This window comes from Panthera onca, chromosome A3 (assembly GCF_046562875.1).
Source record: "Panthera onca isolate mPanOnc1 chromosome A3, mPanOnc1 haplotype 2, whole genome shotgun sequence".
Lineage (NCBI taxonomy): Eukaryota > Metazoa > Chordata > Mammalia > Carnivora > Felidae > Panthera > Panthera onca.
This window is the reverse complement of record NC_138341.1, coordinates 122,212,460-122,237,684: the sequence shown is the minus strand read 5'-3', so window position 1 is coordinate 122,237,684 and position 25,225 is coordinate 122,212,460. Positions and strand designations below refer to the sequence as shown.

The 25,225-nt window shown below is 44.2% G+C and overlaps 1 protein-coding gene across 12 annotated transcripts in view; it reads left to right on the top strand.

The window, feature by feature from the left end:
- Positions 1–25,225, top strand: part of PTPRT (protein tyrosine phosphatase receptor type T) — a 1,077,107-nt gene that overhangs the window by 894,725 nt on the left and 157,157 nt on the right. For 7 of the 12 annotated variants that reach the window (XM_060618020.3, XM_060617963.3, XM_060618011.3 and 4 more), the window contains 2 exons: positions 2,995–3,130; positions 15,212–15,241. In XM_060618020.3, coding sequence (XP_060474003.1) covers positions 2,995–3,130; positions 15,212–15,241 — 166 coding nt within the window. The remainder of the gene's footprint in view (positions 1–2,994; positions 3,131–15,211; positions 15,242–25,225) is intronic. The other 5 variants (XM_060618029.3, XM_060617982.3, XM_060618001.3 and 2 more) reach the window with 1 other exon arrangement.

Here is a 25,225-nt window from a genome sequence, read left to right as displayed (position 1 = left end):
GAGTAGATCTCCAGCTCAGATTGCCCCAAACACACCCATTCTGTCTCTACAGCTATACTTTGCCCATTGTTTCTTGAGCTCATAAACAGCACCATCACCCACCTTGTTATGAAAACCAAAAAGTTGTGGTCATCCTCCACAGTTCTTTGCCCCTCACTCTCTGCATCCATCCCAGCAGCAGGTTTTATTTATATGCATTTCAGTAATTATCTCTTTTATTGCCATCACCATCTCCTAAATCCACACAGCTATCATCTCCCACATGGATGCCTGCAATGGTTTCAAAATTTGTCTCTTCAAGTCACTTTGGCTCCACACTGAAGCTGGAATGATCAGTCGGAAAAGTAAATCTGACCATATTATTGCTGCATGAACAACACTTAAATGGCTCCCTGCATTTCATGGGGTAAAGAACAAAAGCTTTCATTGTAGCTTCTGATGCCCTGTGTAGATGGGCCCCTGCTGCCTCTTCAGCTTCCCTCTCATCATGCGCTCCTTGCTTTCTTGCCCACGTTATTCTCTATTTCTTTCATTTCTCAAGTGCACCAGTCTCCTTGCCCCATCACACAGCCTCAGCCAGTGCTGTTCCTTCCACGGCTCCCACTTGCTCCTCTTGTGTTCTCTGCCCATGTCTTCCCAGGAATGATTCACTTCCCGATTGTGTGCTTCCCGAGTGCCATGTGCCTCTCTTTTCTCATTGTTAACAGATTTGCAAGCTTACTATTATTGATTCTCAGTTCATTAATTCCGTCTCCTGAGTCCCACCCATCACTCACAGTAGGCTCCTCGAGGGCAGGGACTGTGCCTGTTTCACTCACCACTGTGTCACTGAATGCCTGTGCTTGTGATCATTTACTGAAGGAATGAAGTATGAATCTCTTTAAGCCAAGCCAGTAACAGTATTCCTAGGGTAATAACATCCTCTCCAGGGCTCTTTTGCCTTTGTAGCCCCAGTCTCTAGAATAGGATCTCACAGCAGGCGCTAAATAAAGTTCAGCTATGCCAGTGAATGCTCCCGAGCCAACTTCCTTCCTTCAAATCCAAACAGAAAGACTGACACAATTGAAGAAATTGTCATCTGAGGTGTTCAGCTTCCTTTATGTTTGGTACACAGTGGACTAGCCTTATCTCAGAAAGCATGACTCCAAACTAGGAAATGGGGGCTATGTATGGTTCCTTGGAACCAGCCCCCATTCTGTAATATGAGACCAGCCCTGCCAAAGAGGTGGTTGGCTAACTCCCCCATGAACTCACTGAGGCAGAGATAGGCAGAGCTTGCTTAGGCAGCCCTGGGATTTGATGAGCTGGTCTTGCCTTTAGCTGATTAAGGGAACTGAATAAAATCTCTGACCCATAAGTCCATCCAAGAGAAGGATCTCTCATCCCATAGACAGCATTGTTTGGCACACAGTACGTGGGTGCTCAGTAGCAGATGAATGAAGCAAACAAACATCTTTATATCCTTCAGTCACGTGTAAGCCGACAGGAGGAGGGCAGCCTGTGTGAGACACTGACATTAGAGAGCTGAGAGCCACATTCCCTGTTCTTGAAGACTTGCCGTTCCCACGGGGGAGACTTGTCCCAGTTACAAGAGAGTTTGGGGAATGTGCTCTGATGGGGGAAACACTTGACACTCTTAAACAGGAAGAGGGGATGCATCCTTGTGCTGAAGGGCTGTTCTTAAACATCAGTGGGCTTGGGGAATCAGAATCGTAGCTTATGGGCATTAGCTTTCCTTCAGTTCCACTGAGTTCTGTGAGCACGTGGCTGAAAAAGGAGAAATTCAGTTTGGTTCCATGAGAACAATGTGTGTGGGCAGCAGTGTCTTCCCTTCAGCTAAACGTCGAACAACCGCAAACATTAAGAGAACACCTAGTACAAGTCAGGCTCGGTACTACCATGAGGAAACAAAGATAAAGGAGGCATAATCTCCCCCCCGCCCCAAGGTGCTGGCAGAGCACTGGAGGAGACAGATGGAGAAACAAATAGCTAATAATATCAGTATATTGAGGTATGTCCAAAGTGTTACAGAGAGTTAGGATTTAGTAGAGAGAGAGGCACTCTCCCAGGGGCACAGGCAACCAGAGGAGATGCAGATGGTGATGAAGAATGAGCTGGTGCTGAAGTGGCAGAAACTGGGAAGTAGGGATGTGCCAGGCAGAGGAGTCTTTGGACTTAACCTGCTGCACACAAATGTGGCGCTGGGGAATATGAACGGCAGCAGGAAGGAATTCACTCAGGGTGCTGGTAACCCGTGGACCACTCTCCAGAAGTGTTTCTGTAGGTGTCTACAGTGAGAAGTGGCCTCTGATCCCCGGTACATTGCCTGAAGAGGCCAGGCTGAGGTATTTTTTGGCTACCTGGAACCGAATCAGAGAGTTTGTACCTGGCAGAGCACATAACATTGGCATTAAATTCCAGAAATGGAGTTAGTCACATAGAAGTGTTTTCTGAACCCCAGGAAATTAGCTTTAATGCACCAAATTTCTGCCACACCGTTTGTTTCATAGAAGGTAAAACAAAAACTTTATGCTTTTACCTTTAAAATTTGAGTGATTTCAATCATGTTACCTTAACACAAAGCTCTTGTTTTCACCATTTACCAGAAAGAATAAAGTTGGGTTTGGGATGATTTCATGAACCCAAGAATAAAACTGTAAATAGATCCATGGTTTGATCCGAGGGACAAATCAGTGTGAGGGATGAAACGCTCCACTTGACCTCACCAGAGGATAGGGATTCCCTGTCACAGCAGTTGTGCAAACTTGGGACTTTCACTTCATTTCTCTGCACCTCAAAAAAGGGGGAGGTATAATCCAATATCACAAAGGATTGATCCTCAAAAAGGGTACAAGGGACAACATGTGTCATGCTCTTAGCACAGTGCCTGGCACATAGTCAGCGCTCAGTAAGTAGAACCTGTTGTCATTATAATTGTTTTCTGGTCGCATGTGTGAGCTTTTTCCACATCCTTCTTCTTCTTTCCCCTTGAAGGTGCCTCCACTCAGAATTCTAACACCGTGGAGCCAGAGAAGCAGGTAGACAACACCGTGAAGATGGCCGGTGTGATCGCTGGCCTCCTCATGTTCATCATCATTCTCCTGGGCGTCATGCTCACCATCAAAAGGAGGTGAGTGTCTGGTGCTGCCCTGCAGACTCTGCTGACCCCAGCTGGCCCAAAGCTGCCGTGTGGCCAGGTCTTTGCTCTGCTGATCTCTTCGGAGCAAGCACCTTCTTCTGTGAGGGTTCAAGTCCTGAAGTAATTGAGCTAATTGTGGCTCATTGTGTTGGCATCTGAAAGGTGTGTGCTGCCTGCTTGGCAAGTGGCCCTGAGATGGTCAGTTTCTTAGGGAACCATCGATCCCTATGGCTGGGCCACCCTGTTGTGCCATGGGGTTCCATGTCATGAATCTTCTCAGAGTTAGCTGCTCTGTTGTGATTGATCATGTCTCATCAAGGTTACTGGGGAGCCCCAGAAATACAGATGCAGGAAAGTAATGCTTTATTCTTTTTGCTTTCACTCACCCTGATTTCTCTTTGGTCCGCCAGCAGCATCCTACACTGCCCCCTGCATGGCAGAGGTAAAGCCTCCCATGGGGTGATAGTCCCAAGGGAAGATTCCTTCCTACTCCATGTCCCATAAGGCCTTCCCAGCTGGATTGTTGCTACTTGTTCTTTCTGAACGGATGTCTTCCTGGGCGTCTCTGGTCCACTAACACAGTTATCACATGTTGCATGGCTCATGAAAGCCAGGTACAGGCTCCTCCTTATCTCCAAGATTCAACACACTGACATCTTCTGTTTTCAGACATTCGCAAGGCTTGAGGCTAACGCAAGGGAATTGCAGAGAGGGAAAGGAACCATTCATCCAGGAAAGCTGATGAATATCAGCTGTCACTGTCCCAGGATGCACTGTTATTCCTCCAAACCGGAAGTCCTGGGGCCCACCTCTCCTTAGCCCTTGGACTGCCCCCATGTATCCATGTCTACCGTGCACCCTCATGTCTTCTCAATTTCAACATCGTGGTCCCAACCTTGGTCTCCACCTTCCTGCTCCCCTCCTCTGCCAAAGCAAACAGAACCTTTATCTACATTACATTATGTGCTTCGGTGCGCCCTGCCACCAACTTGAAGATACTTTTACATCATTAAACAAGCCACAGCCTGAAGCTCTGATGTCTGGTTACTGACAGAGTTCAGAGCAAACCCAGTAACAAGGACCAGGGACTTACTTCCATCTGTGGAAGGAAAAGTGCTCGTGAAATTTGTGTCTCACCAGAAAACAAAGGGACAGAATGCCCTAAAGACAAAGTGCCGCTTCTATCTAAGGACTCTCATGAATATAAGGAAAGTTTTTTAAAAATCCCCTTTTCCAATTATCAGTGAGTCAGAAATACTGGGGTTCCCACTGTACATGGCAGTCAGCCTTCTCTTAGCCATTTCAGCTCCAGAATATCCCTGTGTCTTTCATGACTCTGTTCTGAATCAGCCAGTCCTCCCTCTGGCCAGGATATCTTACTGGTAGGACCTTGTCCTTTTCTTGACATCTTTTGTCTAACAGAACCACTCCTTTCCTCAGGCTCTCAGCAGAATAATTGGAGAGTTAAGGTTCTTATCCAGCTACTGATTTTCTGGTTGGAGAGGGGGAAGGGTAGGTACTACATTAATATTGGGGAGCAAGAGCTCCCAAAGCATTGAGGACAGCATTGCATTGTCATATCATCATCAACCGTATGACCATATTGCAGGTATCAGTGACAAGTCAGCTATTAGATGAAGTCAAACATGAAGTCTGGTTTCTCTGGGGGCGATGGGCACATGTAAGATTGCTGACTTGTTTCTTAGAGTCACAGATGCATTAGAGGCAGAGGTGAGCTGGGGATTGTCTACCTGGAAAAAGTAACTGATTTAATAGAATCTCATTCCTCTTTGATAGACCTGAAATGTTCTCATTCTTTGCCACTGATTTGTAAGTCAGATAAGCTCTTCCAATTTTGCTCTTTCTAAAGCCTGGCTTAACCCACGTCACCACCGTCTGTGAGCTTGTGAAGAAATTTCACTTCCTTCTCCACAGCTATTTCTGCAATGTGTGACTTCTCAGGAGGGAGGAAAGGGCTTTCTGTTTCCAGGGTGGGAACAAGTATAAAGAGAGCCCTTTGTGTGGCTTTAACCTCTACTGCGTGTCTTCATCATCTCTCACCTCTATCAAAACTGTCCATCAGACCCAACCAATAGGCGTTACATGACCACCATTTGTCCCGAGAAGCAAAACACAGATGTTTTGGCAGTGAGGGGGGTGGGTGGAGGTGGAGGCTGATCAGTGTTTGCATATACAGTATCTTTTGGAGAAAAGAAGACCTTTTGCTGACCTACTTGATAGTGATAATTTACAGATAGGTGTAGGGCAAGGAAAGGAGAGGAGAGGAGAAAGAGAGCATAAAGGTAGGTCTACACACTTTCTAACCTACAGTGTCTTCTGATGTCTAGAGATTCCCCCAAAAGACAGTGGAGCATTTGGTGAGCTCCCTTAGATCTTCTTACTCCAGCCCTGTGTAGAAGTATGGGGAAAACTTCATTGTTCAATTGAGTCTGTCACTATCTTACTGCTGGCCAGAATGCTGCCCACAGCTACCTAAAAAGAAGAGATATTGCACAAAAAGAAACCCCCAAATAATAGGCAGATCATCACAACTCAGGAACCTGGTGTGTCAGCATCTCTTCAGTGTCCCGGTGTGACCTCGAGTTCCTTCCTGGTTGCAGGAACTCTCAGAAGTCAAATGCCTGCTATGTCCCCTCCACTGATTTGAGCTGGGTCTTCTTCCTCACCTCTACAGACATGGGAGTAGTGGTTTCCTGTTTTCTCTGCTACTAAGGGATTCAGCTGGCTTGAAAACTTCCCCAAAGCTTCAGACAAAAGGTTTCAGTACAAAGGAGATGTCCCTAGATTGTTCTGTAGAGTTCATCATCACTGGCCTTATAGGGCTTCCTTGTGACTCCCTAAAGAGAGTCTTTCTCTTGCTTTTAGATGTTTTCTTTTGTGATACTGAAATAGAAAGCCAACTGAGAATGGGCTAGAGATACAGAGGACCAAGGGAAGGACTTAATGAAAGCAGCTAAACAATTTACATTCCAAAGGTGGGGGTGGGCAATAGAGGGGTAGAGACATAGCCTGAGGGATGTTTTGTTGCTTGGTTGTTTTGTAATGGATAGAGAGGATGTTGAGAAATGTAAGGTTGCAGAAAGGGGTCTGAAATGTTGGGGGGTGATTCAGTTTTTTTAACGTCTATTTATTTTTGAGAGAGAGAGACAAAGTAAGAACAGGGGAGGTACAGAGAGAGAGGGAGACACAGAAACCAAAGTGGGCTCCAGGCTCTGAGCTGTCAGCACAGAGCCTGATGCAGGGGGCTAAAACTCAGGGACCCATGAGATCATGACCTTAGGTGAAGTCACACACAACCAAATGAGCCACCCAGGAGCCCCTGTTGGGGGATGATTCAAACAGGTTTCCCTTACAGTTTGCAAAAGATACAAGTTAAAGTATTTTTCTTTTTTGTAGTACCTTTGGCTGTTTGGAGAGGATTTCTTTGAATGCAGACCAATGCAGAATCAGGGCTACATGGAGATATAAAGGTTTACATGAGCATTATAAGAAGGGAGCCTGAAGCCCCTCCCTGATATATCAAGTTACTTACCAGGATATTGGATACTGGCTGGATGATTGGCTCCATCCTTTACTCCTGGTTCCCTTGATCACATGTGGACCTCAGAATGGTCTAGAATGGGTTTCTGTATGCACCTAGGTAATAGAACATACCTCCTTTTCATGACCACCCTGTTGAGTTTTGAAATAGAGACTCATTACTACAGTCCTGGTCATCTTCTTCCCTGGCCTCCTCCCTTTAGAATTGCTAGACATCTGGGCTAGACATCAGTTGGGCGGCCAGCTACAGCTCAGGTCATGATCTCACGGTCTGTGGGTTTGAACCCTGTGTTGGGCTCTGTCCTGAGAGCTCAGAGCCTGGAGCCTGCTTCTGATTCTGTGTCTTCCTCTCTTTCTTCCCCTTCCCTGCTTGCTCTCTGTCTGTGTATGTGTGTGTGTGTGTGTCTCTCTCTCAAAAATAATAAACAATAAAAAAAGAATTGCTGGACATCCTCTCCCAAAGAAATGTGCAGCCAAAGGGTTGCTAGGCCACCCCTGTGGTCCCTTGGCTTACTACCTTAGGGCTCTGGGAGCTTTCAATGAAAATTAAGGTGGCAAGCTCAAGCTTTAATGCCTTAACCTTGATGTTTGAAAGTATTTATTAGCCACTCACATATGGGAAGTTCTACATTTTAATGTTTGTTTGAGTGGATATGCTCATATGGGCTCATGCCCACAAGCTTGCCATAGTCCCAGTTTATTCCTTGGGACATACTTCCTAAAGTCTGAGCATGGTCCTCCAAGGCTTAAGGCATAACCATTTACTTTTGCATGGGGAAACAGTGAAGCCAGGTTAAGCAGGATTCTTTGGTATATTTGTTCCCCAAGCCTTGTCTGGATCCTCTATTAACTTTTCATTCCCTTTTTACTTTTCAAATGGAAACTGAGCAACTTTTAGGAGAAGTTTTTGAAGTCAGTTCCCACACATGGTTCTAGCCACTTCCTTCTCCCCTCCTCTTCCCCCTGCCCAGCTCTTTCTGCTCTAGCCTCAATTTTCTCCCAACCAGGTCTGTCCAGATAGTAACTTTTCCAGGAATGAATTTGAAGTATCTTGAGTTTGAGATATGAGAGTCTACTTTGAGATAAATGTGCATCTCTTGGTGTACTTTGATTCTCTGTGACTTCAGTCTGCCCCAGAAGTTCCCAGTCTCATGGGTACATACATCTTGTTTTTGTGGACTGGGAAGCAGAAAAACTGGGTCCCATTTATGTGCTGTTTGCCTTGGAGATGCAACAAAGCTCAGCCTTTCCTTTCTCACCTGTGAGATGTGGCTAATCCTATGGGGTTGTTCTGAAGATCAAATGAGCTAATGGTCTGGACAGGCTTTATTTCCTATCCCTGCCTAAGTGGTCATAATACACAGTATTAACAGAGACATTCATCTCACACATGACCATCACCTGTACCAAGCCAGCTCCTATGCTAATATGCGAAGAGCAGTACTGCAATCAGTACACATCATCTAAGCTAATTTGTTTATTTTCCATTTAAACTGTCACCATATTGTAATTTTAATACTACAAATAATCATGGTAGGATAGGACATTGGTACACCTTTGTTTGTTTGAGAAGAGGAAACTGAAGTTCAAAAAGGTTTATAAGTTGCCCAAGGTTTTGGGTACAGTTGAAATACAAAACCAGGCTCTGTGACTCCAGAGAGTTAACTGAATGCTGTTACCTTCTATTCTATTAGTCCACGCAGACTGGTAGAGAGTCAGTGAATCCTGAAATAGGAAGCCGGCAACCCAGGTTCAGGGGTCATTTTCTACTGCTCTCTGCTGTAATGCATATTGTGTCCCTGAATCAAATGTCAGGTGTTTGTGTTCACCTACAAGTTTCCTGTCACTCTCTAACCCTCAGCCCCAAGTTCTTCCAAGTAGGACTCCCAACTAATACCTCTAACATGAGTCTTCCCACAAGCCCCCAACCCCAGAAAGATGCATTGATACTCCCCTGCATGTAGCCACTGTACCATGTACACAGGTCTTCAGGTGTGAATTTAGCCACGTGGTGGTTGTCATTTTGCTGGCGTCAAGGTGAAAATGACCTGAGAGGGCAGGATCTTCTGCTTTAGCCTTTTCTCACCCTGTATCATCTGCCTCTGGACATCTGCCTTGAAAACCCCTCAAGGTTTTCATGGTCAAAGCCCAAATCATCACCTGTCCACTGACCTGCTCACAGTCCTGTGTCCCCATCTCAGTGGCAGGCACTCCCTCTCACTCCATCAGCCAAACTGATAGGGTTGCTTCGCCCTGATACTTCTGAACCCACATCTTTACCTTCTCTTGGTCACACCCTCTCCTCACTCCCTGCACTGCCCCTTCCCTGGTGGAGGCCCCCATAGCTCTATTGTATGAGTCTCCTCCCCAGCCCCACCCCTCCAACCCATCCTCCACAATGCAGCCAAAGTAACATTTCAGAAAGGAAACTTGTACTCCCAAACCTGCTGTCTAAAATCCCTTGATGGCTTCTCCTGCCTTATAACAATAGTTCCTGAGGTAGAGATGAGAAAAGGAGCACATGCTTTAGGACATCTGGAGAATTTTGTCAAGCTGCGCTGTCCCCCTGCTCACAGTAACTCTGGAACATTTCCTAAAGTCTTACTCTACTGTTATACCCTTGCTTGTGAAGCTTCCTCCTCGTTCAATACCTGTGTACCTTAGTTCCATGTGACCACATTCTACTCCTGTTTAAGATCTAATTCAAAAGCTGCCTTCTCCAGTAAACCCTTCCTGACCTCCAATCTAGACACAATCTCTTCACCATCTGGATCCGCTCTGTGAGGATCCATATTGTATCCTGTTGTATTTGTCATTTGTATTCATGTCTTATTTTCTTTACTAAACCATCAGCTGTCTATTCTGATTCATCCTTATCACAAATGTGCCATGTGGATACTGGGGATTCCCTAAAAACATGTTGAATGGAGGAGTCTGGTGAAATTAGAACAGATGGGGCCCAGAATTAACACTCCATCCCTTGGGCAGGAAAGCTTCACTCAGGACATAGACCTAAATATCAACATGGAGCACCAAGAATAAGTCCAGTCCTGTGGTGAGGGTGTAAGACTAAAAGGGCAGCATAGGAAAGATATAGCATGATCTGAGCCTTCAGGGAACACACTGTCTATCAAGGGGGGGAAAAAAAAAAGAGTGCGTCAATAGGGAAAGGGAACTTGTGGGTCAGCCAAAGAGACTGTGCCACTATGAGATTATAGTGTGCTGCAGATCACAAAGCTGAAATGTGGAATTGAAGGAAAGTGCCCCAAATCACATAGCTCATAAGTGGCAGAGCTGGGTCTCAAACTTGGCCCGTCTGATAATGGATATGACACTCTTAAACACCTGAATGTCTAGCCTGAATGAAATATAAAATAGGACTTGCTGAGATGCTGAACTGTAAGTCATGATTTTGAGTGGTTCGTTGCAGTGGGCGAACAGCCCAAATTAAGGATGTCATGCTGTTTTGTCCACCCCATTCTAAACAGCTCCTTGCTCCATCCACTGAAAAGTGAATCCTTCTGTTTGCACTCCCTACGTAGCCACTCAGGCCAGAAACTTGGAGGTCCTCTTCAGTATGCTCACATTTAATCACCTACTTTCACTTTCACATCTCCTTCCCCATGGCCATTACGAGATAGGCCCCCAACATCTCTTGCTTTGACCTCTGCAGCAGCATTCATGACCCCAGTCCCTCTCCCCTACAACTTTATTCTCACACTTCTGCCAGAATCATTCATCTAGAAAAATATTTGGTCACTGGTACTTCCTATGCCCAGTGGTGTTGAGACTGAGCTCCATAAGCTCTTTGGGAACTAAGACCTGCCAACATTTTGACATTCTCACCTTGCTAACTGACCTAACCATTCTATAAACAGTTCCATCTTCCTGGAAATACCCTTCCTCCTACTCCATCTAAATGCTCCTTGACTTTATAACTCAAGCATCATAGACTCTAGGCCACCTTATCTGTCCCCCTCCCCACCCTTTCCCCCTGAATATGGTCCCACTGCTCCCTGTGTTGCCACAATACCATTTATCACTCCAGAAGACACTAGAGCCTAGTGGTTATTAATGGAGGCTCCTAAAGTCAGACTGCTTGGATTCTCATCCCATACTCAACTATGTAAACTTGAGCAAGTTGTCTAAGCTTCACTTTCCTCATCCTCAAAACAAGGATAATAATGCTTCATAGTGAGGATTAAATAAAATAGTCCACATAATGTACTAGATCAATACCTGGCACATAAGTGACCTCCTGCTGTTTAAGTGGTAGCTCTTATTATTTGTTTTATAAGCTCCTTATCTGGCTCTCTCATCAGACATTTGGGCTGGATCAAGATCTCATTTGTCTTTCTATCTGTGGTACTTAGCAGGGACAGGCACACGTAGTAGGCCCTTGAGAAGTTTTTGCTGAGTTGATGATGGAAAGATGGACGAGTAGATGATAGATGGAGTGTTGGATTAAAGGGAAGATGAGTGGATGGATGAATAGATGAGTGTGTGGGTTTATGGGCTAGATGGATAAGTGGGTGGATAAATTGCTAAGTGGGTAGATGGATGGATGGTTAGACGGGTGGAGGGATGGGTGGTTGGATGCATGCATAGATGGATACATGGATAGGTAGAAGGGTGGATGGGTAGGTTTATGAGCCAGATGGATAGGTAGATGATCAAATGGATGGTTAAATGGACAGCTCAGTCCTGTTTAGTATGGAACAAAGGAAAGTTGTGCCTCGCATCAGTTTTGTCAGCCAGCTGAAAAGAAGATTGTGTAATATGTGATTTATTAAGTTTGGAGTTGTTTTTGTTTTTGTTTTTGTTTTTGTTTTCCTAAGCACAGCTGTCTTCCTGCTCAAGATTTTTGGTCTCAGGCAATCTGTTACTTACAATATCACTGTATCCTTGTGAATTTAGACCTTCAGTAAAACTTCTTCAAGCCTCAGAGAAAACACACATGTATACTGTGTTTTGGCCACACAGAAAAGAACTATAATCCTTGCCCTGGAAGACTTTGCAATGTCATTGGGAAAAGATACTCAATTAATAGAAGTTTGTCAGTTGCTGTTAATCTGGAGTTGCCTTAAAGCTGGGTCAGGGATAGCACTGGCTTTTGATGACAACCAGGATAACTCAGAAAAGCTACTTTGAAGAGGTGGTTTGAAGATAGGGAAGTGTGTTGTTCTGAGGAGGTGGCCCAACTATAGGTAAATCCTGAAGGTTGGAAGCAGAGAAGCCCAGAAGGTCCAGAATATTGAGTGCAGCCTGGGGCCCAAGAGCACAGCCTGGGGCTGCTGATGGTGAGGAAATCTGGCTCAGGATGGAGGCCTTGCCATTGGCCCCAAACTGCACAACAGCAGTAGGATCCTCACTATGAGTGAGGAGCGACCCCTTAGAGCCTCAGATACCTCAACCAAAAATGAGAAACATAATGCCTGCTCCATGGGGTTATGGGGAGGATTAAAAGATTTAAGGCATGTGTCATATCAATGCCAGACCCACTGTGCTGCTCAACATACACCTGTTTCTTCCTTCATATAGACAGCATAGGCTGGTGGTCAAGTACGTGGGCTTAGACCCATGTTGTTGTCCAGCTTTAGAGCCTCATTGCTATCAAGTCCAGTTACTAGCTGCAAGATCTTAAGCATGTTACTTAACCTTCTCTGCCTCAGTTTCTTCATCTGTGGCTGATAATAATACCCACCTGTCAGGGTGGTTGTGAGGAATACATGAGTTAATATATGAGAGCCTAGAACAATGCCTGACACATAGTAAGTGCTACGTAAGTATTTTCTCTTCTTTTAATACTATTTTAAATATTCCTAAAGAGGTGAACACTTTGTTCCTGGTTACCGGAGTGAGAAGCAGCAAACCTTATATGTGTGGATAAGGTGGGGGCATAAATTCCCCTTTACTGAGCACTCATAATGTCAGGTGTTTAGCTTAATATAATTTACTTAAAATACTTTATATATTATATATCATATATAATCTGAATATGATTTAGATTAATCTAATATTAATGCCCACTTTTGGGAATAGGTAATTATCACTCCCAACTTTGACATGGAAAAACTGAGACTCAGAGATACCTAAATAGTGACTTATCAAAGACATGCAGTTAGCAAGTGGTGGTGCTGGGATGCTAAGACATCACATTTCCCCTCTGCAAAGATGTTTAGGCTGGCAGTCATCCATGCCATTCACCATGGTACATGGATCAGGAAACACAGGGCCAGGGGGAGGAACATTGCCCAGAATGTCACAGTGAGCAAGTGAAAGTTCTGGGATCAGAACCCTGCGCTCTCGATTCTCAGCCTGCTTGTTCTTGACGGAATGGGGAACATACATGTCTAGAAGTTTTCATCAAATGGATCCTGCACTTTCTTCCCCAAGGAATCAAATTTCCAGTCACGGGACCACAGAGCCAGCAATGAAGGAGAGGAATGATCTCCTTACAGCATGAACCTGTATGGTTGGTGAGAGGGATTTGGTGACTTACATGGGCTCTTCCACTCCCACCCATCACAGCAGGGAATTCTTCAACCCTTTCATCATCTAGGGTCCCTGTTCATCTGACCCAAGACACTGAACAGTTTTATGAGTGAACAGATCTTGCTGCACTGTGGCTCATTTTCCCCAGCCCAGCTTCACAAGTAGGCATGGAGCTGCTTTTCTGCCATGACTTCTTAGCTCTCAGAGTCACTTATCTTGTGTAGCTGGAGTTGGGCTCTCCTGATAAATAAGAGAAAGCCTAGAGGTCACCTGCCTAGAAGTCACCCTGCTGAGAGGCTTTGGCCACTTCGAACTTGAGAGGGAGAAATTTGAGGCTCTGAGGACATGTTCCCACCCTGCAGATATAAAACTGTATCTTCCTATGCCAAGCAAACTGGATAACACTTGCAATTAACCAAATAACTCAAGAGGGAAGGGAACTTTTCTTGCCTATTCAGATGGATATTTGGGGACCTTAATTATCAGCAATTTTTCTCAATCCACAAATGTGTCAGTTATTGTCAGTGCGGCTAAGTCTGTAAGATAAAAGCATTCCTATTTATTTTCCTACAAAATACAAAAAGTTACAACAAAGGGAATATCGTGGACTTGTTTGAGATTTTTATTATTCAGAAGCCAAGAGCTAGAAGGGACATCAGAAAGAGATTGCAGGTAGTGATTTTTCAAACATTCTTTTGGAGAGTGGAATTCTTAGTCATGTAACATTTTAAATGAAACTCAATTTATCAAAGAGGTAAAAATGGAGAAGAGGTGCTTGCTGGCTTTCATGGGTAAGCAATCCTACCTGCTCAGTTTCCCCCTATCCCATTTCAATGAGGCTACTGTACAGAGCCCCCAGGATCCTGCACACACAGTTTTTAAAACTAATGGTCTGGTTCAGCTCATCTGAGGATCAGATAAGGAAATAAAGGCGCAGAGAATTTCTTAAGGTTGTAGTCTATTTAGATTGAAAGTTGGAATTCCTTTCTCTTCGTCCAGTGCTTTTTAATGATGAAGTTTGAATTTTGTTCCGGTTATCTACCGATAGGTAACAAACCTGAATTTTAGTGACTTCTATTTCTTATGAACCTGTGGTCTGGTTAAGGCTTAAAAGGAATGACTTGTTTTGTTCCATGATACCAAGGGTCTCAATCGACGTAATCCAACTGGTGAGGGCTAGCTGGATATCTCTATTCATACAGTTTTAGGGTCTCTCCACATGATCTTTTCATCATGGCTACCTCAAGATACTTAGACTTCTTACATGGAGAGTCAGGGTTCCAACTCAGAGTTCAAAATACCCAGGCAGAGCTACAAGTCTTCTTCCTCATCTATCCTAGAAAGTCCCAGAATGTAATTCTTACCACATTCTTTTGGTCACATAGGGCCATTCCTGCTTCAGTGTGGGAAAGAACTACACATGGGCATGCATACTGGGAAGCGTGGATCATTGGGGAGCCATCTTTTTTTTTTGGGGGGGGGGGGAGCCATCTTGAATGCTGCTACCTGATTACCTTGCTTTTGGCAAGACCTTACCTGACTTATTTAAATAGGTTCTGATGCAGTTTGACCTGAAACAGAGAACATAAAGTCATTATGGCTTTCCTTAGATCTTAAGGGAACTGTCATGTGAAGAGTGGTAGAGTAGTTCCATAAGGCCACAGAAATATGACCCAGGACCAAAAAGTCGTAATTACAAGGAGGCTAGTTTTGACTGACTATAGAAAAGGACTTATAAACAAAACAGCCAACATTAGATGTGGCTTTCTCTGCATGAGTAGTGAGTTTCTCCATCCTAAGAGAGGTCTCTCTCATTCCTTCTACCACTGGAAGTATTTGATTCTCAGCAAAGATGATTAGGAGAGAAACTTGCATCTCCTTGAACTTTGGGATGCTGAAATACTATGTGCATTTCTAAGAATCAAGATTTCATATAAATCTAATTCTTGTTTGTTTGTCTTTTCTTTTTCCCCTTTTTTGGACATTTCCTTCATCTGACTGCCCATCAATATATAGAAGAAATGCTTATTCCTACTCCTATTACTTGTAAGTATCGACCCGGGGAAACTTTGCTTCGTGCCCTGTAAGGGAACTTGTAGCATGCATTTCCTGCACCAATCAAGTGTCTGTTGGTTTCTCATACTCACTTCTGTCTAAGTCATCTGTAGCCCCAAAGTTTTTATTTCCCATAGATGTTTTCCATTTGAAAATGCACTGTCATTGTTGCATTGTTGATGTCTGTTATGTTTCTTCCATCTTGGACTCCTCCCTCCCCGTCCCCCCGCCTTTGTTTGGAGCTGTGAAGGGCTGTTTCTCCTTTGGCAGTGTCGTTTTATAGTTAGAAATCCCCAAATTTCAGGAAGAGGTCAACCTAATGCCCCTGCAGGACTTGCAGACATAAAACAGAATCACAGATCTCAGCAACTTCAGAGCCCATTTATGTCTACTTGGGGAATGTGTCGCCTTAAGGGGCTCAAAGGTTAGAGAGAAATTCATTGGCTGTTTCCACTATTTCAGCAAGTCTACAGGGAAATGGGACTTTACCTAGAACCAGCTTCATAGGTGACAGAAACATCCGAGGTCTTTGGGCTGGAATTATCTCAGTCTGGTGTTTGGCAATAGTTATCTCCTGTTATCAATGCATTTTGTTGGTAGTTATGTCTGGGCTGTTGCCTGTCAATTTTTTTGCACTTTCTAAATAAAAATGATGATTTTTCTCATTATTAAACCAGACATTTTGAAAACATGAAGGTAAAGGGAAAGAAAAACTACACGAATAGATCCTTGGTATGAAAAGTTAAGAAAACCACTGAAGTAATCTCATATCCTTAATATGCATTTCCAGTGTTTGAACATTGAGGTCCAGAGAAGTGTGTGAAATCACACATCCAGTGGGATTAAAACTCGGAATGTCTGGCTTCTGGCAAAGTGTATTGTCCATCATTCCATGTCTAGCTCTACCCTGGCATACCCCGCCTTACGAGAGAGGCCATGCCTGTTAGTGACCATCTGCTGAAGCCTTCACAGACGCAGATTTTGCCAGCAAAAGGCTCTCCCACCCCCTCTGCTCTGTGTTTCAGTCTAAGGTCAACAGGCTAGGCACTGAGTAAATAAGATTCTGGTGCCACCACCATCATGTTCTATAGGAACCGATGGACCCCACCATCAACACTGAAAGTACCGGAGAACCCGTTTTGTTTGTTCATTCACTCATCTGGCAAACATGCGTTGAACATGTTCATTATGTTCCAGACACTGTGGATGGAGAGATGGCCAGGACTTTGAGCCCTACCTTCCTAGTGTTCAAGCCTGTCTGGGGACTAGTGTAAAATGAAATGCTTGAAATGTTGGCTGAGACGCACCTATATGTACTGTCCTATAGAGGCATTTACTCGGGTGACTAATTTTTTAATGGGGCAGGGGATAGTTACCAGTGTTTGTAGGGATGGATTTGCCCACTCCTGAAGAAACAAGAATTCTAAACAGAGGGAACCGCATCTGCAAAGGCACAGGGGTTAAAATGATATGGGGTATTGTTGCTGTGGTGAAGAGAATGAGCTTCAGGAATCATGCAGCTCTGGGTTCAAGCCACATCTTTGTCACACACCAGTTATGAATCCTTGAGGAAATCCTCAGAACTCCTTGAGCCTTATTTCTCTTAACTCTAAAATGGGGGTAACAGTGCCTAACTCAGGGAATGAGGGATTTTATAAAGTGCCTCGCACAAAGTTGGCACTAATGAAATGTTAGTTTTCTTTATTTCCTTTTGCAGAAACCATAAGGGGTCAGGAAAGTAGTGGTGGCCGCTGGGAGCTCCTCTGGCCTTCGAGAGGTTCTTCTGGCACCAGTGTTCCATAGTAGTTACAGGCATGCGATGACCCATCCCTGTCTCTGGGCACCTCACCTCCTCCGTCTGTTAGACAGTGTGCATAGCACTGTCTTTGGATGCCCACTTCATGCCAGGCACTGTGCTGGGTAATGTGGCAGAATCCAAGATGCACAGTGCAAGAGTATAGGAGACAGACTAGCAAGTACTTGTAGTTCGAGGTGCAGTGATAAACAGTTGTGCAGTTGTGCAAACTTAGAGTTCTAAGTCACAGATTTATTTAATGTTTATTTCTGAGAGAGAGAGAGAGCAAGAGAGTGCACACAAGCAGGGGAGTGGCAGAGAGAGAGGGGGACAGAGGATCCCAAAGCGGGCTCCGCACTGACAGCAATGAGCCTGATGTGGGGCTCAAATCATGAACCATGAGATCATGACCTGAGTGCAGTCAGACACTCGACTGACTGAGCCACCCAGGTGTCCCCTAAGTTACAGATCTTAGCGTGTGAAGCTCATGCCAGCTGGGGAACTGAATGTGGTTGAAGATTCAGAGGAGGAGAACTGGAAAGGCAGACAGAGAAGTAGGAGCAAAGCTTTAAGAACCAAGTCCGTTGCAGAAGGAAGATTTGACAGTAGAGATGCAGAGAGATGGCAGTGGAGAACGTGAGCGTGTCCCAGACATCTGAGCATCAGCAGTCATTTGTGCAGGTCATGGGGTGGGTTGAGGGACAAAGCCAGCCTAGAGCCCATGAGGAGGAGGATACTTCTTTTTAACCACCAGACCCTAAAGCAGAGGAGAAACATGAGAGTGGCTACTTGAAGGGTGAGAAAGTCCTGGGCACTTATATACAACGAAGTAGAGGAGTCTGTGCAGAGGAAGAGACTGAAGATGCTGGTGGGGGGGGGGGGGTGGTTAGGGGGAGGGCACGTCTGGAAGGGAAGGTCTGGAGGCAAAGTGGGGATAGGGAGCAGCCTCAGAGGGGAGGCACGACAGGTTCTGTGAGACTGTAGGATGGAGAGATGAATGTAGGTGGAGAAAAGGGAACAAAAAGGAAATGCTGACCCCCGTGATTTCCAGATTCAGAACTCCATTCTTAGGTGTAGACCCCAAGTGGGTGCTTTCAACCTGCCTGGAGAACCTCAGTTCTGTTCATGGACATCAGTACCTTGCTAGGGGCAAGAAGTGGTAGCTATTCCTGGCTGACAAGGACACCCTTGAGGCACTTCTGTCTTTGCCATCCTGGGTATTTGCCAGCTGGTCAGAGCTGAGAGCACTGGGCTGCCAGATCAGAAGTAGCCAGGGGATTAGAGTGAAGAGGGACCAACAGAGTGCTAATAATGACCAGGATAAACAGAGCTGTAGACCAAAGGAACTGAGACCTAAGGACAGAGAAGAGTCTACAATGGGGCCCTTCATTGTCCAACACATGCTAAAAAATAGGGAGATAATGTGAGTTTTGTTGTCAGACCTAGATCCCGATTCTATGTCAGACTGTTCAGACCTTGAACATACATGGAACCACTCTGAGCCTCAGTTTCTTCATCTGCAAAGTGGTCTTAACAATGCTAACTCCCCAGGTTTTTGCGTTTTTGCGTTTTTGCCAGGGCTGGTGAGAGGGTATACGTAGAGTGGCTGCTACAAAGTAGCAGCTATGATTCCTTACATTCCGAGCTAACCGAAATGCCTCTCTAGAATGCCTTTTTGCTTTTCTCTATAGTAAAGAAGCTCCCAACCACTTCAGTGTCTGCTTTTTAAAAGGATATTAAGAGTTGGAATGTGTTCACGGATTAATTTGTCTCAAGGTGTGTGATGGGCACTGTAATTGTTTCAAACAGAGACATTTTAGTGTAGCAGTTCTTGAAAAAGCACTAAGTTGTTTACCAACTGTTCCAGCAGAGAGAGAGAGCACTTAACTGTTCCACTTAGCCTTAGGTAAATGCCTGTACACGTGTCATGGAGACAGAAAACAGTGACCTGGAGTGGGCCTTGTCTGCAGAGACTCTGGAACTCTTGAGTTCCCGTATCCTTCCCATCTTTCCCCATTCCAGCATATTTGAATCCTACATCTACCCTTCAAGGTCCAGATCTAACAGTGCTTCCTACAGGAAGTCTTCCCTGATTCTCCCCACCCACGGGAATGGTGCTTTTCTCTGAACTCTCACTGCAATTACTTGGTATCATGGGCAGGAAGGGGCAAATGTGTCTTAAGAATGTTTCTTGTTCTTTCTGGTTTTCCTCATGTGAATGAGAAGAGCAAGATGATATTAAAAGCCATAACAGCTGAAGTCAACAGGGAGATGGTCTGTTCTCAAAAAGAAAAGAAATGGCAACGATTTTTAGCTACCTCCAGACCCTTTCCCTTCCTTGCTTCTCTATCTTTAAGGCAACCTTTGCTCCTGTGCAGCCTCTGGGTCTCAGTTGACTAAGATGTAAAGTGGGGACTAAAAATGGGTACCTCGCAGAGATCTTTCAAGGATTCAAGGACATAATAAAATGCTTATTATGTAGTAGATCTTCAACCAAAGTAAGAAATCACCTCCGTTGTTCAGTGTATACACTTTTTCACATCATAGGCTGTTGCAAATCAAGTATTGTTGCCTCAGTACATGTAAAGAGGAATTTAAAATGATTATATCAAGAGATACTCAAAAAGCTTTTTATGTAATTCATCAGCCACTTCAAATAAAAATGAAGAAAAGATAGGAATTGAAGGAAACCGTTTAGAGATGATAAGTATCAATTACCAAAAGCTGACAGCAGACATGTTGACAAGCGGAAGGGGAAGGTGTCACCATGAGGGCCAGGCAGAGATGGCAGCCATGTTGCTGTGCAGCCAAGGGGAGGACTGTGGTGAGAACTGATTCCTGCCCCCTCAACCCCCCCCCGCCCCGGGAGCAGCTCAGTCCCTTTGAAAGTGCAGCCTGGGAATCTGCATCTTAGCACACACCTCAAGTTCTTATTTTGCATGCCTACTTTGAGAGCAGCTTTTCTCCTGACACCCTTACATCACCCCGATACAACTGTCCCTTTCTCAATATCACACCTTTGCACTTGGCCCTCTTCCTGGGATGCCTAGCCACCCTCTGTGCCTGGAAAATTCCAACTGAAGGGGGAAATTGCCATTCGTATTTAGGCAGACCATATCCGTCTCCTCATCTTTGTTGTTACATCCAGCCTTCATTCCTTTGTCCCCTGACTCACTCATTCACGAACAATTCTTAGGTTATTCTGCCCGTGGTGTATTTGCACGTCTGTCTCCTTGTTGACAAGGACTGTGTGTTACTCATCTTTCATTTCCTGATGACTAACTTGGAGCCCAGAACAAATCAGACATCATCAGACTGTGTCGATTACTTGAATGAGTGCACCCAGGTGGGTGTATGTGTGAGGTTGCTACCCCCATTTTGTTTTCTCTCCCATTGAATTATGCTTTTCCATTCTCCTGAAGATAGTACCCATCTTCATACATTTTTGGCGTATGGTGATGGGGGGGGGGGTGTCTTTCGGATCAGACGTATTTTTGTAATTTTATATTGGTTTTAGGTTTAGAAATGTTGTACTTGCATTTCACAATTATAAATGCATAAAATTAATGAATACTGCCACAACAAGATAGATATAAATGCAGTGGGCTAGATCATGTGCACAGATAGATTTGGATAGGGATTACAACTGAATGGATGCTTTATTGTTCACTCTATTGAATTAGAGTCTAAACACATCAGTCATAAATACCAAACAGAGCAAATCTATAAGTCAGAGGCTCTGTCAACTTAATCAGAGAAGATACAAATGAGCATTTCTCCTCCAAAGAAGATAGAAGATGTGCATACTTCAGTTTTAAGTTTATACTTTAAGTTTTAAAACCCAACTAGGTTTTAGTGATGCCTTGAGGCTTGGAAAGGTCTGCCTGTGATTCTGCTTCTGTTCTGTAAATGCATTTGAACTTTGTAAAGCAGGTAAACAGGAGTATGGGGAATAGTGCTGACAGAAAGCAGTGACATACCAAAATGTGGTTGGAAAGAGAAGTTCTCGTGGAGAAAGTTATGATGTGCTACTCACAGCTCCCTTCACGAATGAAGGACTTTGGGTGGATACCCCGTAGTGTGATTATAAGAGCAGAGGGCAGTTCTATTTTTTTATTTTTTGAGGCACCTCCATACTGTTTTCCACAGTGGCTGTACAAGTTCGCATTGCCACCAATAGTACACGAGGGTTCCTTTTTCTCCACATCCTCACCAACACTTGTTGTTTCTTGTGTTTTTGATTTTAGCCATTCTGACAGGTGTAAAGTGATACCTTATTGTGGGTTTGATTTGCATTTCCCTGATGATGAATGATGTGGAGTATCTTTGTACGTGTCTGTGTGTCTTCTTTGGAAAAATGGATAAAGAGGTTGTGGAAGTGTATGTGTGTGTGGGGGGGTATAAAACATATATGTATATAAAATGGAATATTACTCAGCCATAAAAAAAGAATGAGATCTTGCCATTTGCAACAACATGGATAGATCTAGAAGGTGTAATGCTAAGTGAAATAAATTATCTGAAGAAAGACAAATACCATATGATTTCACTCATGTGGAACTTAAGAAACAAAACAGAAAAAAAGAGACCACCAACAAAAACACTTCCTGAATACAGAGAACAAACCACTGGTTACCAGAGACGAGGTGGTGGTGGGGATGGATGAAATAGATAAAGGGGATTAAGAGTACACTTATCTTGGTGAACAGTGAGAAATGTATAGAATTGTTGAATTATTATGTTGTATACCTGAAGCTAATATAATACTATATACTTCAATTTTTAATTAAAAAACATGTTTTTTAAAGAATGAAAGACTTACTCCCCTAGTGACCAGAATTACTGCTGGTAGACAACTCTTGGTTGACAGCCCCCTTTGGGATCATTTTTCCTTCAGAGCTGCTTCATCCAAGGTCATCCAGTAGCTATTCAATACGGGGGTGTGAGAGTCACCCCAGCTTCAGAGCTTCCCGTGGGGTTGCCTTAAGTCTTCATTTCCCCTGCATCACCAAGTTCCCCTTCCACCCACTCTTTCCCTTCCCTTCCCTCACCTGTCTTTTCCTTTCCCTCCCATAGATGTTGACCCCAGAAGCGCCTCCTAGTTCATCTCCTGCCTGTCAGTCTCTGTCTCAGAGTCCAATTCTCAAGGAACACAGTCTGCCACATTTCCATTGGCTTGTCTTCCATTTGTCCACTGGAGACAAGTGGATTTGAGTATGTGGCATGCCCCTCCCCTGCACGTGCACGTATCATTGCCTGTGGACCCTCTGTGTACCAACTAATTGGGGTCACCACTTGTTGCCTGCTGATGATAAGTAAACTCTAAAAACTTCATCCTTGGGCACTCATTCATTCACAGGCATTTGCTCTTCTTTGGGCTGTGGGCATCACCATGCATAGCTCTCGCCTGGGGGAGCTCACTGTGCATCACAAAAGTGACTGTAGCTTTTGCTGGACCAGCCAGAGGAGAGAGCGAGGGTCAGAAGTGCCCACCACCATGCTCCTCAAGGCCCTCCAGGGCAGGATGGGTTTAATTCTGAAAGCCCTTGCCTTTAGCAAGCATCCCCAGAGTGGGAACGACGCTTTCAGCTAGGGCTGTAGCAAAGATAGGATCCTGAGGGGCTCAAACTGGAAAATGCCTTTCTAAATGTTTCAGTGTAGTGCTTTTAATGGAAGGAAGTGCTTTAGTTAAGCTCTGCAGTGTTGATAATGATGATAATGATTTCGTCGTATTTGTATATACAGCTTTACCTCTTCCAAAGTGCTTTCCCACTTAGTACCTAGGTGTCTGGTTGGGCTTGGAGGCACTTAGCAAGGTATTATTGGATGGATGCCTATGCCGTGCAGGAAAGAGCCCCAGCATCCTGGCTCTGCACCTTCAGGAACTTGACTGAGTCCCACCTTCAGTGTCTTGTCTGTAAAATGGGGGTAATAACACCTACATTGCTGTTTCCGTGACATATTCTTTCATTCATGAGCATTTACTGAGCAGTTGTTCTTTTGTGCTAAGTACCGAGCCAGGCGTTAAGTATTTAGAAAGAAATACTCTTCTTTCAGGAAGCTCACAGCTTAAAAGGCAACTTTCACATATTAAAAAGTTATAAAATAATGTTATATATACTTGGAAGAGGAGAATGAAGACATGGCAGAGGGAAGAAGTCACTGAATCTGCTTTAAGGAAAGAAACCCCTGGACCAACTTAAGAGGGTGCCTCACCAAAGAAATGATACCCACATTTCTCTTTGGCCTCACTGTCTAGAAATACACACACACACACACACACACACACACACACACACACACACGCATGCACACATTGTATAACTAAATAGATTACATTCTGGGAAATGAGTTGGGAACAAAGAAGTAAAGTAGAGAGGGAAAAAAAAGAGGAAGGAGAAAGTGTGAATCCCAGTGCCACTACTTAGCAGCTGTGAATCCTGAGCGTTCTGAGTTTGTTTCTTATCTGTATAATGGGAATTTTAGTGCTCACTTCATGAGATTATCTTAAGAAATTAAATGATATAATGTCTGTGCCAGGGGAATGGTTGTCTTTTATTAAATGGCAGAGCTGAGCTGGGACATAGCCGTGGTGGGTGGTGTCGGGGGTTGGGGGAAGATAGAAGTTGTAACTTCCAAATGTAAGTTAAATGGAAGAAGAATTTGCCCAATAGAATGAAGAGGGTCTATTGTAGATAGTGGTTCTTAAACTCACAAAATGTCTCCCTGAGTAATCGGATAAGACATGCCTCCTCCTGGCGTCTATCCGTGCGGATATCGGTGAGAGAGGTCAGAGTCAGTTAATGATTCTGGCCAGCGTCACGAGGGTGGACAAAATCATTTCAACACAAGAACACTTTGTAGACCAGTGGTCAGAATAAAGGCTGGGGTTTTTAGAAGGTCTACCCGTGGTTATTTCTAAAATAAGAGCTGGAGAGTGACAGGTCTGTCACTACCAAAACCTGCCTTAAAAGTGGAAAGGGTCTCAGAATGCAGAAGGGCCACTCTGTTGTGAACAGTCCCATTGCCACATTAGGAATGTCGCCTCCTTCCTGGCCACAGAGTTCAGAGTGTATGTTTGAGGAGGGCAGCGAGGTAGGGAGAGTACCATAAGTCACAACTCATAAAGACTGGAGAACTGATTTCATTGGTCTCAAGGGTTGGCTAGACATTTTAAAGTTCACCAGGTTACTCTACTCTGAAACCATGGCTAAGAACCATCCAACTGAGAGACCTTGAGAATCCAGGGTTATGGAATATAATCATTTGGAAGATAAGCACGAGGGCTTGTTCTGGCCACTTAACCTAGAACCTCAGTTGGGAATTTGTTCCCACTGTATCATCAAATAAACACAGCTTTGGTTATGCTAATGGAAATCGAGTTTGGAAGGCAGAGTCCAAAGAAGACAGAGCCCTATTTGCCAACACTGTTTCCTTCCTTTAGATATTGAGGTAGACAATCTGTATGCTATTCATGAATGTGTAGACGCCATTTAACAAATGGCAAAAATGACCCAGGCACATTTTAAAATATTGTTTAATTTATCGTAACAATCATTCCTCTTCGTGGTGTTGGTACCACTGTGAGGAGTAAAGACCCCTCAGCCATCATCTGTCTCCTGGGAAATAGGTGTTCATGAGCCTTCTCTTCATCAGTGAAACCTCAAGGAGCCCAGTACTTCTGCTTGTGAAATCTGATTTTTATCAGAATAAACATTGTTTGAGCTTCTTTCTAGAGCAGTTTTTAATTCCAATGGCTTTGAACCACTGGGCAAAACATTCTAAAAGGGTGGGGATTGTTGGGTATATGGCAACCACACAGTTTTTGTTTTTGTTTTTGTTTTTTTTAAGTGGAAGTATTAAAAGACCCGGTTTTTAGAGGGAGGCTTGACTTTGTAACGAGTGAAAATGTGGTTTAATAAGGTTATAAACCAAATCGAGCCTTAAGATTAAAGAAGGCTTGTTTTGTTTTGGAAAATAGCTTAGCGACAATGAACGTTTTTAGAAATGAAGAAAAGCTAAGATAGTCTGCATTTTACTTTATTCTGCCTTCCCACATCATTTATGACTTGGACATCTGATGAAGAGAGAACTTCTAGCGAAACCTCTAAATTCAGATACACTTAATAAGGGATCTCATTCTATTCTTTTGTGTTGTCTTTGCTTTCTACAGCAAAACT